The following is a 17,166-nucleotide window of genomic DNA, read 5'->3' on the forward strand; positions in this document are numbered from 1 at the left end:
TGCGTCTCTCTCTCTCTAAAGCTGATAAGTAAGGCAGAGTGTCACGTGTTGCTCCTGCTCTAGTCTCCAAGGGGACGCGTTACTGAAGCTGCAGCCGCACACAAGCATCCCACACAACTTAACCTGCTCTTTCACAAACTCTTCTAAAATAATACTCAAAACACAGAAAAGTGCATCTTATCAGTACATCATGTGGTTAGAAAGACACACAAAATTCCATTTCAAACAATAAAGACAAAATATAAAAAAAAAGAAAGGCCATTGGAAGTAAAATGAAGTTAGATAATAATAACCATAGTAGTAAATCTTGATAAATCATTAACCCAATAAAATAATTAAATAACATCACTAATAAAAAGGGTAAATAAAAATATAAGCAATACAAATTATTATTATTTAAAAATAATAATTTATTCAAAAATTAACAAAATAATAGTCATAGTAAATTTTGGCAAATTATCTGTATTAATGGTTAGGAAAACAAAATAACAAATAATTAATAAAAAAAAAAACAATAAAAAGCTACATAAAATATAAAGAATACCAATTATTATTATTCATATAAAATTAAAATTAAAATCACAAAAATGAAATCATTAAATAACAGCACAATTTAATGAATCAAATATAAAAAATACAAATGATTATTATTAGTTGCACTTGTATTAATCGATTTTATAGTTCAGTGTTTCATTGGCATGACAAATAGTTGTACATTCATATTGCTAAAGCATCTTTGCTGGACACAAAGTAGTGCAAAACAACTTTAAAAAGGAGAAAATGTACAGAGTAAATGGCAAAGAAAATAAAAACACCCGAAGTTAGTGATAAAGGTGAATATAGCATTAATAAAATGCTCAGAACATTACATTAAGAAAGTTTTTGGTCTGGCATGCAACAGGCTGTCCTGAGAAATAATATAAATGTCAATTGACTTCAAATGGCAAAAGAAATAAATTGAGGATTTTGCAGGGTTTTTATCAGCTGTGAGGTTTTGACTGGTGTCAGTGGTTAGTTAAAGCTGCTGATTCCTCGTGGTGCTGCTAGCAGACCCTCCCTGTCCACCCCTGCCCTTCCTCCAGCTCAGGCTGGTTAGACTGGCCAAAGCTGCCCCCGCGACACAGCTTTCCATTGTGATACTGGATATTAGACTTGACTGACTACTGTATCATTCTGTAATTCTGATCAATTACTGCACAAAACCCCAGCTGTGTTTACTGCTCAAATCAAACAAGAAATACAGTTTGGCATGTCCATAGTGGCTTTTTTTCCTCGGTTTGAGGAGTTCACTATTTGGGTCAATGAATAACTTGGTAGATCAGTTTATCATTTCTTCCCAAAGTCTGCATGGTTGTCGAGTGTTCAAGTCGTGCATCTTTGCAGAGTAATTTGCAAGGAACTTTATGAGTCAGATATGTTAAAGAGCAAATTAAAGTGATGGTTTGTTTCGTTCATTATCATGTAAACTACACCGTAAAAAAAAATCTGTACAATTTACGGTAAAAAACCTGCAGCTGTGGTTGCCGTAATTTTACCGTAAAAAAATACGGTAGCAGCATTTTTAAACTTAAATTTACAGTTAAATACCGTAATTTCATTAACTGATATAATGTTAATATACCAACCTATTGAAGTACTGAAATCTGTTTTGTACCTTTGTAATACACTGATAACCACCAAATGCAGGTGTTGATGAGAAAGTCACATGATGAACCAAAGCCCATCACAAGCAGCTTTTAAATAATAACATATATAGAAGGTGCACAGTGTCATTCACACAAACACTAAACACCATCATGGTGACACACATGAAACTGAAATAATGCAATAAACATTCATTTAACAACATTAGGTGTAACACACAACCCTAATATACAAAACTGATAAGAAAAAACTAAGAAGAAACATAGTTATTTCAACAAAAAAACATCAAATTTGAAATGTAACGCAGGGAATTCTGGGAATGTCAATTTACGGTAATTCACTGTAAATTATACAGTCTTTTTCACTTACAAAAACTGTATACTACCGTAAAATTAATGTCCAATACATGTAATGTCCAATACAGTTTTTCACCGTATATAGTAGGGGAATTTACCGTTAACCATTTAACAGTTTTTTACTGTAGCATTTTTACAGTCTTTTACCTTTAAATTCACGGTCATTTTTTACAGTGTACACCTACACAGGATGACAGGTTAAAGCACGTACTGAAAGGCCTACAAATCTTCAGACAAGATGCAGTGAGAACTCCATCTCCAAACTAGCCGAAACTTGAGAGTGATGTTATTTATTGACCGTTACCTAGGCTTCCAAATGCAACCCTGTTGCTAGGGAACAACCCTTCACAGCAACAAAAGGTTTCCTTTATCCTCTGTGAACGAGCCTGAAAGAATACCTCCGCAGCGGCGCGGTCTGAGCCATCCCACACTGCACTGCAGGCCGCTCCGTCACAGCACACCACATAACACATTCAATTAGTTGTCAGCAAATCAAAATGTTCACAATTTAAAAATTAAACTTTGTAATCAGACTTTAATGGAAAGGGCTCTCCTGGACAAAACTGCAACATACTGAACTTCTCATGCTAGCGAATCACACAACATGCTTGCTTTTATCGCATGGATTTAGAGCAATAACTGTGGCAAAACTACACCAAGGCAGTTTTTAAATAAGCACATGCTAATGCATTGCGAAGGTTGCTTTTGTTGCTTCCAGCAGACTCTTTAGCTTCTTCAAAGATACGGGTGGTTGGAGAAGAAGTGAAAAAACAGGTTTCCTTGGTGATGGATGATTCTTGGCTAACAGCCGTTTGTGCTGCTGCTCCCTTTATGTTGCTTTTTGGTTACTGTGTGGGCCTGAACAATTAATTCAGTTATCACTAATGATGTGCTAAATATATTAATGTTTGTGCATTTATCAGCCATTAAAACATCCGTGGTTCTTCCTCATTGTAATATAGGTAAACATGAACAGTTGAACAGTTTGAAGCTTTACAAAGTTAAATGGTCGTTGATCCTGGTAATAAAGCAAACTATTGTACTACATTGCTAATAATGATAGCTGTTCCCATGCCTACCTAGCTAATAACAATGTATTCTGAGGACGTTTTGCTAATGTTATCAAGTTAGGAAAACGTGAGTGTTCTCTAAACATTGAAAACAACCTATTTTTTTAATGTTTTAAAAAAATAATAATGCCCTTAATGTTTTTTTTTCTTCGCTATATGAACATTAAGGAAATATTCCATTTTAGAATTTTGCAAACATTATGAGAATGTTACTTTTGAATGTTCTCTGAAAAAACGTAAACACTTTCTAAAAGCTTTCCATGTTAGATGCCTTTAAATGGCTCAGAACTTATTTTTGATCTTTCTAATGTTGTCTGCTAATTCCAGTTCGACCACATTCAATAAAAAGCCTCACCTTGTATTAGGAATCAAAACAGCTGTGATGAAACTTTTCAAGCACAGACTGAAATGAATTTCCCCAGCTGGACTACTTTAATTTTCTCAAAAAGTGAACAGTTTACTGTTAAAACAGTGAAGTATATGCATGTGATGTACAGCTCAGAATTATTATGCAATGCTTTCGTGATGGAAGTTCTGGTTTGTATGAAGCGAAAATAAGTGAGTGAATGTATCTGAAATACGGAAGGAGGCAGATCTGATCTCTGAGGTCGTGAGAAGACACTTCAACCAGATCTGCCTGTTTAATTTTTCATGTGTACATTGGACTGTTTGTCTCTAGTTCATCAGGCCTCATCACTCCTCATGAATGGAAGGTATGTGATGAATGTATGTGCTGTCATTATGAATGGGCAAGAACTTTGCACTTTGTGTTGTTTGCTATTAAATATGGAGTCTGATATTTTTTACAATAAAAAAAAAAAAAAACTTTTCACTTCTTCATTCAGTATACATTAATTTATTTATTTGTTGCATACGTTCTTAGGACAATATCTAAAACGTCTAAAACAATAAAAAAAACTTTTTTTGAAAGGGGGCATCCAGTGCATGGTTAGCTCCTCAGCAGTTGTGAGTGTGAGAGCATGTGAGTGAAGCAGCGGAGCACGGCGCACAGCGGACTGAGCAGAAGAGTTCATGGCGCCATCTATTGGTCACAGTCAGGATTGCGCTGTGTTACATTCGTATCATTTATATACGAATATACTTTTTATTAATATTTTGAATCATTTAGACATCGTTTCGTTTTTATTTCAATTTTAGCTAAAGTTAGTAAAGTTCATTTAAAGTTAGTCATTTTGTGATGTGTTTTTGTAATTTTTAGTAGTAGTAGTTTTGTCATTTTATATATTCTAGTTTTTATTCGTTTTATTTTGTTTTAATTGTATTTATATTTAGTTGTATTTTAGCACATCAAGTTAAACTAAACTAAAAACATAAATGTTGCCTTGGCAACTAGCTGAAATAAAAAGTTTTTATATTTAATTTTATATAAAGGGATAGTTCACCCCCAAATGAATATATCATCATTTACTCACCCTCAAGTTGTTCCAAACCTGTATGAATTTCTTTCTTCCATTGAACACAAAAGAAGATATGAAGAATGCTGGTAGCCATTGACTACTATTGGGAAAAAAACCTACTATGGAAGTCAATGGCTTCCAGCAACTGTTTGGTTACCAAATATCTCATAAACTCATGCAGGTTTGGAACAACTTGAGGGTAAGTAAATGATGACAGGATTTTCATTTTGGGTGAACTATACCTTTAAACTAACATTCATTTTATTTCAAGCAACATTTTTTGTTTTCATGGTTTTAGTTTTTGTTTCAGTTTCAGTTAACTATAACAAGCCAGTCCTGACAAAAATGACCCTTAAACTGTTGATATTTGTAGACAATATGCATTAAAAAAAAATAAAAAAAAAAAATAAGGTAAAGCGCTACTGATGACAAAGACTCACAACCTGTTTAAGAACATTTAGTTAATTTTTAATATTTATTTAATATTGCTACCCATATAAATCAGAGGCTCTCAGCCATTGGTTTGCGTTTGAGCCGTACACTGTAAAAAATGACCGTGAATTTAACGGTAAAAGACTGTAAAAATGCTACAGTAAAAACCTGTTAAATGGTTAAAGCTTGATTGAAAATAAAAGCTTGATCGATAATAAAGATATGGTATGTGATATTTACCTTGACGTTTCTTTGTTTTATTCACAGATCACATGTAATATACTGTAATGGGATGAAGAATAAATTGTTATGGGGAAAATATAGCCTATCTCAGTGCTTTTGTGTTTTTTCACAAAACAGTTGCATGCTCCCTAACTTTGCGTTTACTGGCAAAAGCACTAAAATATAGTTTTTCAACATAATAATTCTTTCTTTTTCCTTTTTCTTTCCTTTTCATTGGATTTGTATAGTTTTAGAAGAGTTAATGATCTATAAAATCATCTGAAAGCATCAAAAATCCTGAACACATGCTGACATTCACTCAGTTTCCACAACTGAAGAAACACCAATTAGTGTCCCAAATGCAGTAATATAAGAACAACACCTGAGTTCAACACTATGTAATACAATTAACATAATGTGATAGATTTCACAGTTGCTCTCAGCTGAAGTACAGGTCCTCTGGTCTTAAACGATCAATGAAAGCTAAGAGTTGCATTCACACAGACAATCAGGAAGCCGTCTTGATTTATTGCACGTAGTTTAAGATCAAAATTAGCCTGTGAACAAACACACACGTCAGACATATGGATCAACAGTGAATCAAAGCCTAGGTGTTTAAATGGAATATGCAAACCAAACCTTTAGAGGAATATTTGTTTTTGACTTAAATGATGACTCAACGGTGATGATTTCTGGAGAAATCAAAATTTGACATGTTATTCCCAATAATATTGCAATCTGTTTATTATAAAACTGTCAAAGGTAACCGACAACTTTCTTTCTATGCTCACCTCCTCTCCTGCTTCCACAAAACTTGAAACGTGGGAAGTGAGGAAGACAGAGGGGCTCGTCCTGATTCAAGATAGGCATATTTTGCCCGTGTAGCCACAGCTCATATGATGAATAAAGCTCATCGATGGACTGCCCTGTGGAAAACACACATTTATTGCCTGACGGCTTCATGTCATTTATCTGAAACGTAATATTTATGTGCAAAGATGAAAACTCACTCAGAATCAAGGCCAATCTGATTTTTATGAGATCAGTTAATCTCCCAGGGCAAGGCAGGAGAGTGAAACCTACATCCTGTAAAGGGTCTGAGACAATGAAATGGGAAAATGAAAGCAATTCACTATACATTTTAGGATGAAAATAAAAGAAAGATCAAATGAATTAAACGACTGAATTAAATTTACTGACAATTGGTAGTTCCTGTAAATGATTGACATCTCTCAATCAAACAACACACAAAAGCGGAAAACATAATATATATATATATATATATATATATATATATTTATACACTATATTGTTCAAAAGCTTGGGGTTGATAGGAAAAAAGGAAGTCTCTTCTGCTCAACATGACATCAAAAATTTCAATGTTTTATCTCTATTATCAATGTCGAACAGTTGTGCTGCTTCATCTTTTGTGAAAACCATTTGAAATAGAAATCTTTTGTAACATATAAAAGTCTTTACTGTCCATTTAATGCATCCACAATGAATAAAAGTATTAATTTCTTAAAATATGTATCTTACTGACCCCAAACGGTTGAACAGTAGTGTATGTCACACTGATCTCACCGCAGCTCCTGTAGGTCACTGTAAGTCTTTCTGAGTCGCAGACTGTGTGAACCGGCCATTGAGGATCCTGAGAGTGAATCCAATTCATCTGAACCATAATCAGTATCAGAACCAACAACATATTGCCACACAGTCGTATCTTCATAGCGTTCAGGTTGCTTTAGACCCAGAGTCTGACTCAACTTAACTTCTCGTGAATTTTAGGTGAAATACGTGGAACAGGGCAACTTAACTTCTCATTAAAGTCAAAACGATAATTTCAGCACGTCACAAGTTTCACTTCCCTGAATCTTCATGTCAACACAACTTTATTGTCATGCCCTTTAGCCACTTCCTAATATCAAGTACAACAAGATGTGTTTATGTAAAATACATTTGTAATAGAACCTAAATTACGACACTCCTGTAAGAACAGCATCTTATCCACCCTGACCTCTATTTTGATGCCTCATATATTGAGTTTAACAGTTCATTTAAGAAGCATCACAATCAAATCATATATTCATTCAAAATTTTCCAACTTCTGTTTTCATGTCAGTACCTTCTATAATGAAATAAAAATATTTGTAATATTTCAGAGTTTCATTTTCCAAGTCATTTTTTATTTGCTCGTATGTTTGTTTTAACTCACAATTTTAATTGTGTATTTTATATACAGGCAAAAACTATTATTGATTTATTTATTTATGAAATTAACTCAGTGTTGGAAACAGGAGGTAGAAAAGCAAAATTCTCTTCTTTTTGAGATACAGCATTGTTTAGGACTGCTTATGCTGGTACTATCAGTATCAATTTATATATTATTTTTAGGGATCAAGAGAAAAAGAGGAAAATGGACTTGGAAAAGTCACAAGGTTTGAACTTTATATGGATAAAAATGTAACACCAACCCGCTATGCATCATCTCCCATAACAATTGAGGTTTTATCTGAACTAGAGTTCATTGAAGGTATAGTCCTACATTGACAAATATTACATTTTTTTTCCATTAAGCGGCAATATTTTCCACTTTAAATTGATTTCTATGGTCATTTCTAGAGCATTTATAAAGGAATTTTTCTCTAACCATATCAGATATATGTGTTAACTTTTATTTTAAATTCTTAAATGTAATCAATAAATTAAATTTGAATGATAAGACACTATACTGTACAGTTAGCAATCAAATGAAATCAGCATCAGTAAAATCCATCTTGGCACAGAAGCTGCATCTGAAGTGACATTAAGTCTGTATGCAGATCAGAGGTGGCATAAATGCATTTACACTCAAATTACAAGTGCATAAATACTGTTATGAGATTAGCATTTTAAAACGTAAATTAACAACTTCTTTCTTTATTGACATATTTGCAATCAGTACAACAACAACAGAACAGCTCTCTTGCTTATGCAATATTGCTTATAGTCTGTATGTTATAAAAAAACAAGAACTCCAGGGGTATTTTGACGACATATGTTGAATTTTCAGGGCATTTTTGCTAAAACCCCCCAGTATTTTCTGACCCTGCATTTGATCTGTCCTTGGGAATCAAACTAATGTCATTGGCTTTGCTACAGGAACAGGTCTACATTTAGGAGGTACTCTGATATGAGTAGGTTTTTTGTTGCATTAAAACAACATGGAATGAAAAAAAAAACAACAACAGAAAAATACAAAAGTAAGGCTACAGTAAAATCTGTTTGGCTGAAGGTAACTGCAATTTATAGCTTACCATAAACAGTGAAGATTAAATTAGATTTAATAAGACAATACATGTACAGTATGAGTATACTAAAATCTGGCTTTTGGAAGTATGATAAATAACATATACATTTTGAGTAAAATATTGTTGATGTTTTAAAGAACGCCTTTAGTAGTTCAAGCCGTTAGTGATCAGCATATGCATACACAGATCTATCCACCATATCCACAATGATGTGAAATATAAGTCACATATTCCAGCATGTGTTATTGTTCCAAAACAGTTTCTTATGATCCTTCAAGCTTTTGGACTGGCTACTAAAGCGAATGATTTTTAAACAACTTGTTTTCTGATCAGTGTCTGATGAAGGAATTATATGTGATGCATAATTCTGGTTTAAAAATACAATGGCCACATGTATTCATCTGTATTTACATTTTATATGACGATGCTTGCAGTGAAATGTCACTGTCATTTGTTTGACTGAGAGATAATTTATGTGCACTGCTGATGATTGTTAATGGTTTCTGCATATCAGTTTAGAGTATTTTTCCTTTATTTTCAATTCATTTCATCTTGAAATGTATTGAGTGTAAATCTCACATTAATGATTTAGTGGTCTTCAAAACATTTAAGGACCATTAAACTCACTTCATAAATATAATACCATAGGAAGAATTACTATCATATATTATTATTATCATCTCATCTATGTTAGTGATGGTCTGGAATATGCCGTTGTCATCAAGAACCAGAAGCAAGGTCAGAGATTCGTGTGTCAGAATGACCTGATCTTGGGATCCTCTTGACTTTGACTTTGACTCTGGTTCCTTGGAGGTGTTTTTCTCCAGTGGAAGAGGAAGTCCTGAGCCTATATTAATCAGCATGGAGCTCCTCATTGGTACATCTGCCTGGAGCTTCTCAGCAGACCATCTACTCTTCTACAGAGACCGTGAGTTCAACACTTTTAATGACAGTTTTCAACTGGATTTCTGAACACTTTAGCATTATATACAAGGTGGTTTATTTTAGTTTTATGACCTATAGTACACAGAGTTTTTTTTTTTACTCCTGCCATGCCTTAGCTGATGTATTCTCAAAAGGGTAGGGATGTTCGTTTCAGAAATGTTTGGAACTGACTCCGATTTCTGGTTCTGGAATCAACTGTTCAAATTCCCTTTGTATTCACTGATTATTATCAGCATCCATAATCTCTTTATGTAGTCCAAAGCGTCGCTCAAAACCTTCCATTGTGGACAGCAGACAAGCCAGTTTCACCTTTTAAGCTAAATCATCACTAATTCGCGTTTGTGCACCAGTGTCTGAATTGTGTGTTTTAGGTTCAAAACCTCAATGTAGGGAACTTGTCCAAGTCATAGGCAATTAAATATGTGTCAGTCGAATGCTGATCACAGAATTAAACAGTGACTACAAAACCTCATTAACTTAAGCAAATTAAAGGTAATTAATGAGCAATATACGTTCACACATACGGCTTTGTTTAACTGTTTCAGTATGACATACCATGACACATAGCTGTGACACAGACAAATATGTACGTGACAGCATGAAATAATGGCTGCAATCATTCTTTTAAACCAATTCATTGAAATTAACCGTCCAAAAGAACCGGTTTGCGGTTAGCGCTATTGGACTGAAAAAGGCAAATTTCCCCCAACTTTTGGAATCAATTTCTTGCTTCCAAGGTGTTGAGAATCGAGAATCGATTCCTTGATTCCCAACGACTTGGAAGCAAGGAGTTGATTCCCAGCCCTACCTAAAGGCAATCATTCTTTTAAACGAATTCATTGAAATTAACCGTCCAAAAGAACCGGTTTGCGGTTAGCGGTATTGGACTGAAAAAGGCAAATTTCCCCCAACTTTTGGAATCAATTTCTTGCTTCCAAGGTGTTGAGAATCGAGAATCGATTCCTTGATTCCCAACGACTTGGAAGCAAGGAGTTGATTCCCAGCCCTACCTAAAGGACTGTCTGTATTGCTGTATTTTTCTAACATTAAAATCATCTGTCATCCAGGCTAACGCCAAGACATTTTGAGCACATCATGTCACTTGGGCAGCCCTGGGAACACCAACACGGCCGTATTTCCCTTGACAACTCAAACTCACATGAGTCTAACCTACTTGAGTATGAGGCTTTTGATGTTCTGAGTCCAAGGGGACCCCTAGATGAAGGTAAAGTCTTACTCATGTTTGCATTTATGCGTGCCATTCTGCACATAAAATATTCAAACATTTGCCACAGTTTGTGAAAGTAAGTCTTCTTTTAAAAAAAAAAAAAAAAAGCAGCAGGTCTCTCTGTGTTGAGCGTTGACATGCGTGTGGCGGAGAACAGAAAAGACCATTACACGGACAATTTCAAGAGTTCCAGTCTCATTGTGCGCAGGAATAAAGAGTTCACCATCAGCATCAAACTAGACCGGGCCTTCAGTGCAGAGCAGGATGATGTGCAGCTGGAGTTCCTGATTGGTGAGCTTCTGCATTTAATAATACTGACAAACTACATAAAGCCTCTGTAATGAAGAAGCAGTATATGAAATATCTCTCGTCTGCTATATGAAATATCTGCTCGTCACAGGCAGTTCACCTAATGATAACAAGGGCACCTACATCACTGTGTCCATTGGAAAAGGGAAACATAACAGGCACTGGAAGGGTCGTGTGGTGGAAATACAAGGCAATGAAGTGACAGTGGGCATAACACCTAACGCCAGCTGCATCATTGGCCGATTCCGCACCTTTGTAGCAATAGTGACTGATTTTGGAAGACAGCGCACTCAGAGGAACCAAGACACTGATTTCTATGTGCTGTTCAATCCTTGGGACCCTGGTGAGTACAAATGTAACACACTGGAAACAAACCTTAATATTTGTAGCATGAATTTGTCAAACAACGGACCTTTGATAAGTCTGTACATTTGATTGGACACTGGACCATTATTATCTTACTACACATGTGATGACGCATGCATATTGTATGTGCTGCTACCCAGCGGATCAAGTGTACATGGACAAAGAGGAAGACAGACAGGAGTATGTGATGAATGATGTGGGGATCATCTACAATGGAGAATACAACAACATATCCTCCCGTTCATGGAACTTTGGGCAGGTTGGCAGTTCTCTGGAGATGTTTCTTCACATCAGGCATAAAGAAATTTGGTAACACTTTATTTTAAGGTGTCCGTGTTACACATGTTACATGTACTTACTATTATAATAGCAATTAACAATGCATAATTACATGCAAGTAACCCTAAGCCTAACCCAAATCCTAACCCTAACCATATAATAAGTACATGTAGTTAATTAATATTACTCAGTACTTATATGTATAATTACACTGTAACAAGGACACCTTAAAATAAAGTGTAACCAAACATTTCCTCCCACTGAACTCATGCCCATATACAGTCTAACCTAGGGGTGTCCAATCCTGCTCCTGGAGGGCCACTTTCCTACAGAGTATAGCTCCAGCCAGCTCAAACACACCTGCCTGGAAATTTATAGGGGTGTTTCTCAATCATAAAGCTGCATCTTAGTAAGATTGCATACCTCGGCTGCCACACCATCAAGTACCGTAGAAGCCCATCTCAATTCGAATGATCCTTGTAAGATGCATCAAGTGTATCCTTTGTCTTCCAATTACCCACAGTCCTTTGTACACATGCCAAACCACACACACACACACACACACACACACACACACACATAAAAAAACAAAGACGTAAAATGAGACCGCATTGAGCTTCATAATGAACCCATAACGTTTAACCTTTATGACGTTGCCACTGGGACTTACTAGACCATCTCATTCTAGCGTTCAACTTTCAATGCAACTCAAGCCTAGAAGCTGAGAAAGACTGGTCTGTTAAGGACACAGCCTCACTAGGGTGCAGGGTGCAAATTGAGAAACATCCTTCCACTTCACTCTTAGACATACGTCCCTGAGCACTTTCCCTTTGGGGAATCCCTGCTACCATTTTGAGGTACTTTCCACTTTATCTAGAGGAGGGAAATTTATACGGATAGAGCCTAAACACCTTTGACTGAGGGAGCAAGACTACTCATATGTACACTTCAGGAAACTCAATATATCACAATGCAACAAGATTGTGACACAGCAAATTGTGCTTAATTGACCCCCACCCCAATGTAAATAATAACGTGTAAATAGCAAATCATCACCATTGCAGATTCCAAGTGAGCAAAGGCTTAGGACGTTCCAATTCAACCCATTGCATGGGTTCTGCCAGTAGTGGGCACTCATGCAACATAGGCCATGAGGTACATCCGAGTCAATGAGAAGTTAGAAGACCTTTACTAGCTGATCCAAGTGCATTTAATTAGTGTTGAAGCTAAACTCTGCAGGAAGGTGACCCTCCAAGAACAGGATTGGACACCCTGAATTAACGTCCTATGTGGTTTACTATAGTTTGAAGAGGGGGTTCTGGATGCCTGTCTTATGGTAATGGATGCTGGGAAAGTACCGCTACTGTTCCGTGGAAATGCCACTGAAGTAGTTCGGCAAGGATCAGCTCTGGTATGATTTGATAATAAGAATTAAAGTATGGACAATTCCATGAACAAGTAATCATTTTATATTTGGTGGTATATTTTCAGCTGAACGCCCAAGACGATAAAGGTGTCATGGTGGCAACTGGAGTGGTGATTACTCCTCTGGCACAGCACCCACTGCCTGGACTGGAAGTCCTGAAATCCTGCTCAAATATGCCAGTGAGGGTTGTGAGCCTGTGTCCTTTGTGCAGTGCTGGGTGTTTGCCGGTGTGATGAACACTTGTGAGTATAGCGATGGCACTTTCTATGGGGTGTCCGTTTAAAAATGTTTCTTCATGATAGTTTAAAACATTATGTGATTAATTAATATTACTCAGTACTTATATGTATAATTACACTGTAACAAGGACACCTTAAAATAAAGTGTAACCAAACATTTCCTCCCACTGAACTCATGCCCATATACAGTCTAACCTAGGGGTGTCCAATCCTGCTCCTGGAGGGCCACTTTCCTACAGAGTATAGCTCCAGCCAGCTCAAACACACCTGCCTGGAAATTTATAGGGGTGTTTCTCAATCATAAAGCTGCATCTTAGTAAGATTGCATACCTCGGCTGCCACACCATCAAGTACCGTAGAAGCCCATCTCAATTCGAATGATCCTTGTAAGATGCATCAAGTGTATCCTTTGTCTTCCAATTACCCACAGTCCTTTGTACACATGCCAAACCACACACACACACACACACACACACACACACACACATAAAAAAACAAAGACGTAAAATGAGACCGCATTGAGCTTCATAATGAACCCATAACGTTTAACCTTTATGACGTTGCCACTGGGACTTACTAGACCATCTCATTCTAGCGTTCAATGCTGAGGAGAACTCAAGCCTAGAAGCTGAGAAAGACTGGTCTGTTAAGGACACAGCCTCACTAGGGTGCAGCCTTCCAATTGAGAAACATCCTTCCACTTCACTCTTAGACATACGTCCCTGAGCACTTTCCCTTTGGGGAATCCCTGCTACCATTTTGAGGTACTTTCCACTTTATCTAGAGGAGGGAAATTTATACGGATAGAGCCTAAACACCTTTGACTGAGGGAGCAAGACTACTCATATGTACACTTCAGGAAACTCAATATATCACAATGCAACAAGATTGTGACACAGCAAATTGTGCTTAATTGACCCCCACCCCAATGTAAATAATAACGTGTAAATAGCAAATCATCACCATTGCAGATTCCAAGTGAGCAAAGGCTTAGGACGTTCCAATTCAACCCATTGCATGGGTTCTGCCAGTAGTGGGCACTCATGCAACATAGGCCATGAGGTACATCCGAGTCAATGAGAAGTTAGAAGACCTTTACTAGCTGATCCAAGTGCATTTAATTAGTGTTGAAGCTAAACTCTGCAGGAAGGTGACCCTCCAAGAACAGGATTGGACACCCTGAATTAACGTCCTATGTGGTTTACTATAGTTTGAAGAGGGGGTTCTGGATGCCTGTCTTATGGTAATGGATGCTGGGAAAGTACCGCTACTGTTCCGTGGAAATGCCACTGAAGTAGTTCGGCAAGGATCAGCTCTGGTATGATTTGATAATAAGAATTAAAGTATGGACAATTCCATGAACAAGTAATCATTTTATATTTGGTGGTATATTTTCAGCTGAACGCCCAAGACGATAAAGGTGTCATGGTTGGCAACTGGAGTGGTGATTACTCCTCTGGCACAGCACCCACTGCCTGGACTGGAAGTCCTGAAATCCTGCTCAAATATGCCAGTGAGGGTTGTGAGCCTGTGTCCTTTGTGCAGTGCTGGGTGTTTGCCGGTGTGATGAACACTTGTGAGTATAGCGATGGCACTTTCTATGGGGTGTCCGTTTAAAAATGTTTCTTCATGATAGTTTAAAACATTATGTGAACATCAAAATTCTACGTCATTTTTTGCAACAACCGTTCAACACCCCACCCAGTTACGCGTTGTCTTGGGATCCCTGCACGGGTCATCACCAATTTCTTCTCTGCTCATGACAACACGGGCAACGTGAAGACAGACATTGTGCTGGACAAAGATGGGAAAATTGACCGAAGCCGAACAAAAGATTCAGTCTGGTGAGATTCCCTAAACAAGGTTACATCCAAGAGGTCCACAATTCTGTATTGCAGAAAATTGGTTCATCAAATGAAAATGATGACTTTAATGCACACCGGCTGCGATTATCCCACTTATACCATGATCACTTGCCAGCATTGACATGGACAAGTTAAAACTGTCATTGATGTTTGCAGTGCAAAATTTGTCTGAACAGAGTAGAGCAGTTTTCGTAAGTTGTTTTATCTACTGGTCTTTAGAGCTGAGTTTAATTACTCAAAAAACAGCAACATTATTATCACCTTGCTGAAAATATAATGTAGCAAAGATATTTTATTTATAAAATTCACAAGACAGCGTCTTAAAACAAGTTTCTGCGCTCCTGAATACTTAATAAAAGAAGCAGAAGAAGTTTTTGTTTGAGCGCATACAGGCAACATCTGCTTCATAATTTGACAAAGTAAAGTTATCTTTGTGGGCAAATGCGTCTCACTTGCTTGGAATTCCAATGGAAATCGGATTTACGTGTTTAGACATACAGTAGGTCAGATGTCCAGATATTGGATATGATTAAAGCGGCTCAGAGCGGATGTGAAAAATCAGGTCTCGTGCGGATTTTTATTTACACATGTGCAACAATATTTGATCTGTCACATGTGAGTAAAAAAATAAATTTGATAATAATTAATACATTTTTTGTGCCAGTGTAAATGCAGACTTATACATTGTAGGCTTTTTCACTATATAGTGAAAAAAATATTTATGATATACTATGAAGCCAATATAGTACTATTGTCAGGTTGGTTAGTAATATGTTTAAATGCAATTCTGCAATTCTGTATTTCACAGGAACTACCACTGCTGGAATGAGGTGTACATGAAGAGGCCTGATCTGCCTGAAAACTTCTCTGGCTGGCAGGTGGTCGACTGCACCCCTCAGGAGACCAGTGATGGTATCATGACTTCTGCCACATCATAAAAGTACCATAGAAGTACCTTTTGACCCAAGTTTATAGATATGTTATTTTACATGTCCCATACAGGTCTTTATCGATGTGGCCCAACGTCTGTCAATGCCATCAAAGAGGGAGAGCTCAGCTATCCGTTCGATGCAAAGTTCGTCTTTGCAGAGGTAAAAAGCATATCAATGTTCTTGCTTTTACCCTGTAGATTTAATTGACAAGATATTAAAGGGGTCATACGACGTTGCTAAAAAGAACATTATTTTGTGTATTTGGTAAAATGCAATGTGTTTATGCGGTTTAAGGTTCAAAAAACACATTATTTTCCATATAATGTACATTATTGTTTCTTCTCTATGCCCCACCTTTCTGAAACACGTAGATTTTTACAAAGCTCATCAGTCTGAAAAGCGAGGTGTGCTCTGATTGGCCAGCTATCCAGTGCATTGTGATTGGCCGAATGCGTGTGACGGAAATGTTACGCCCCTTAACATACTGTGATGCCGTCTCCCAGCAGGACGAGACAAAACCAATAAAACCCATTACAAATGAGGCATTTGTTGCATCCAGTGGGGACATAATTACTGATTATAATGACTTATACTGTCTTTTTACGCGTTGCGTTGCGTATCGCGCTGCGTATCGCTTTGCGTAAACATAAAACTATGTCTGCATTTGTGATCGGAGAAACAACAAACAACAAACCTGCTCTACACTGCTCAAAACTCACCATTTGAATCATCAGTGGCAAATGATTTAAATATAAAAAACGTACTTACAGGCTGTGAGTCAGAAGCGCCAGACCGTCCTTGCAAAGTTGGAGCTGCCCAACTTAATAGAAACAGCCTTTGTGCCACAGACGCATTGTAGGCTACTGGTTCAGGAAACAGTCTTTACCCTCCATAAAATGCGCTGCACACATCTGAATATTTGGGTTGAACTGTTCTGGAACAGTGTTGTAAATACAACTTAACCACTGATTTCTAGTTGTGTCCTCTTTTGGAAGGCCAAACAAAGTAGTTTTGCTTTCACAACGAAACACACAGCGACTCCACAACATGGCAGCGGCAGCAACAGCGAGAATTAAAGGGGTCATATGATGCTTTTTTAAAGATCATTATTTTGTGTATTTGGTGTAACAGAATATGTTGACATG

At 37.0% G+C, this 17,166-nt stretch overlaps 2 protein-coding genes across 2 annotated transcripts in view; one reads left to right on the forward strand and one right to left on the reverse strand.

The window, feature by feature from the left end:
- Positions 1-5,517: 5,517 nt before the first annotated feature.
- LOC107692768 (lymphocyte antigen 86-like) lies at positions 5,518-6,914 on the reverse strand. The gene is made up of 5 exons (XM_016491942.1): positions 6,727-6,914; positions 6,153-6,239; positions 5,934-6,068; positions 5,782-5,834; positions 5,518-5,699 (listed from the first exon to the last, which is right to left on the reverse strand). Exons 1-5 carry the CDS (start codon positions 6,869-6,871, stop codon positions 5,616-5,618), a joined length of 504 nt encoding a protein of 167 aa, XP_016347428.1. The 5' UTR covers positions 6,872-6,914; the 3' UTR covers positions 5,518-5,615.
- Positions 6,915-9,293: 2,379 nt separating this feature from the next.
- Positions 9,294-17,166, forward strand: part of f13a1a.2 (coagulation factor XIII, A1 polypeptide a, tandem duplicate 2) — a 12,445-nt gene continuing 4,572 nt past the window's right edge. The window contains exons 1-9 of the mRNA XM_016491938.1: positions 9,294-9,360; positions 10,714-10,896; positions 11,006-11,257; positions 11,421-11,539; positions 12,863-12,970; positions 14,623-14,800; positions 14,930-15,068; positions 15,898-16,001; positions 16,092-16,180. Of these exons, the coding sequence (XP_016347424.1) occupies positions 9,294-9,360; positions 10,714-10,896; positions 11,006-11,257; positions 11,421-11,539; positions 12,863-12,970; positions 14,623-14,800; positions 14,930-15,068; positions 15,898-16,001; positions 16,092-16,180 (1,239 nt within the window). The remainder of the gene's footprint in view (positions 9,361-10,713; positions 10,897-11,005; positions 11,258-11,420; positions 11,540-12,862; positions 12,971-14,622; positions 14,801-14,929; positions 15,069-15,897; positions 16,002-16,091; positions 16,181-17,166) is intronic.

This window comes from Sinocyclocheilus anshuiensis, unplaced genomic scaffold, assembly GCF_001515605.1.
Source record: "Sinocyclocheilus anshuiensis isolate Anshui unplaced genomic scaffold, SAMN03320099.WGS_v1.1 scaffold762, whole genome shotgun sequence".
NCBI lineage: Eukaryota > Metazoa > Chordata > Actinopteri > Cypriniformes > Cyprinidae > Sinocyclocheilus > Sinocyclocheilus anshuiensis.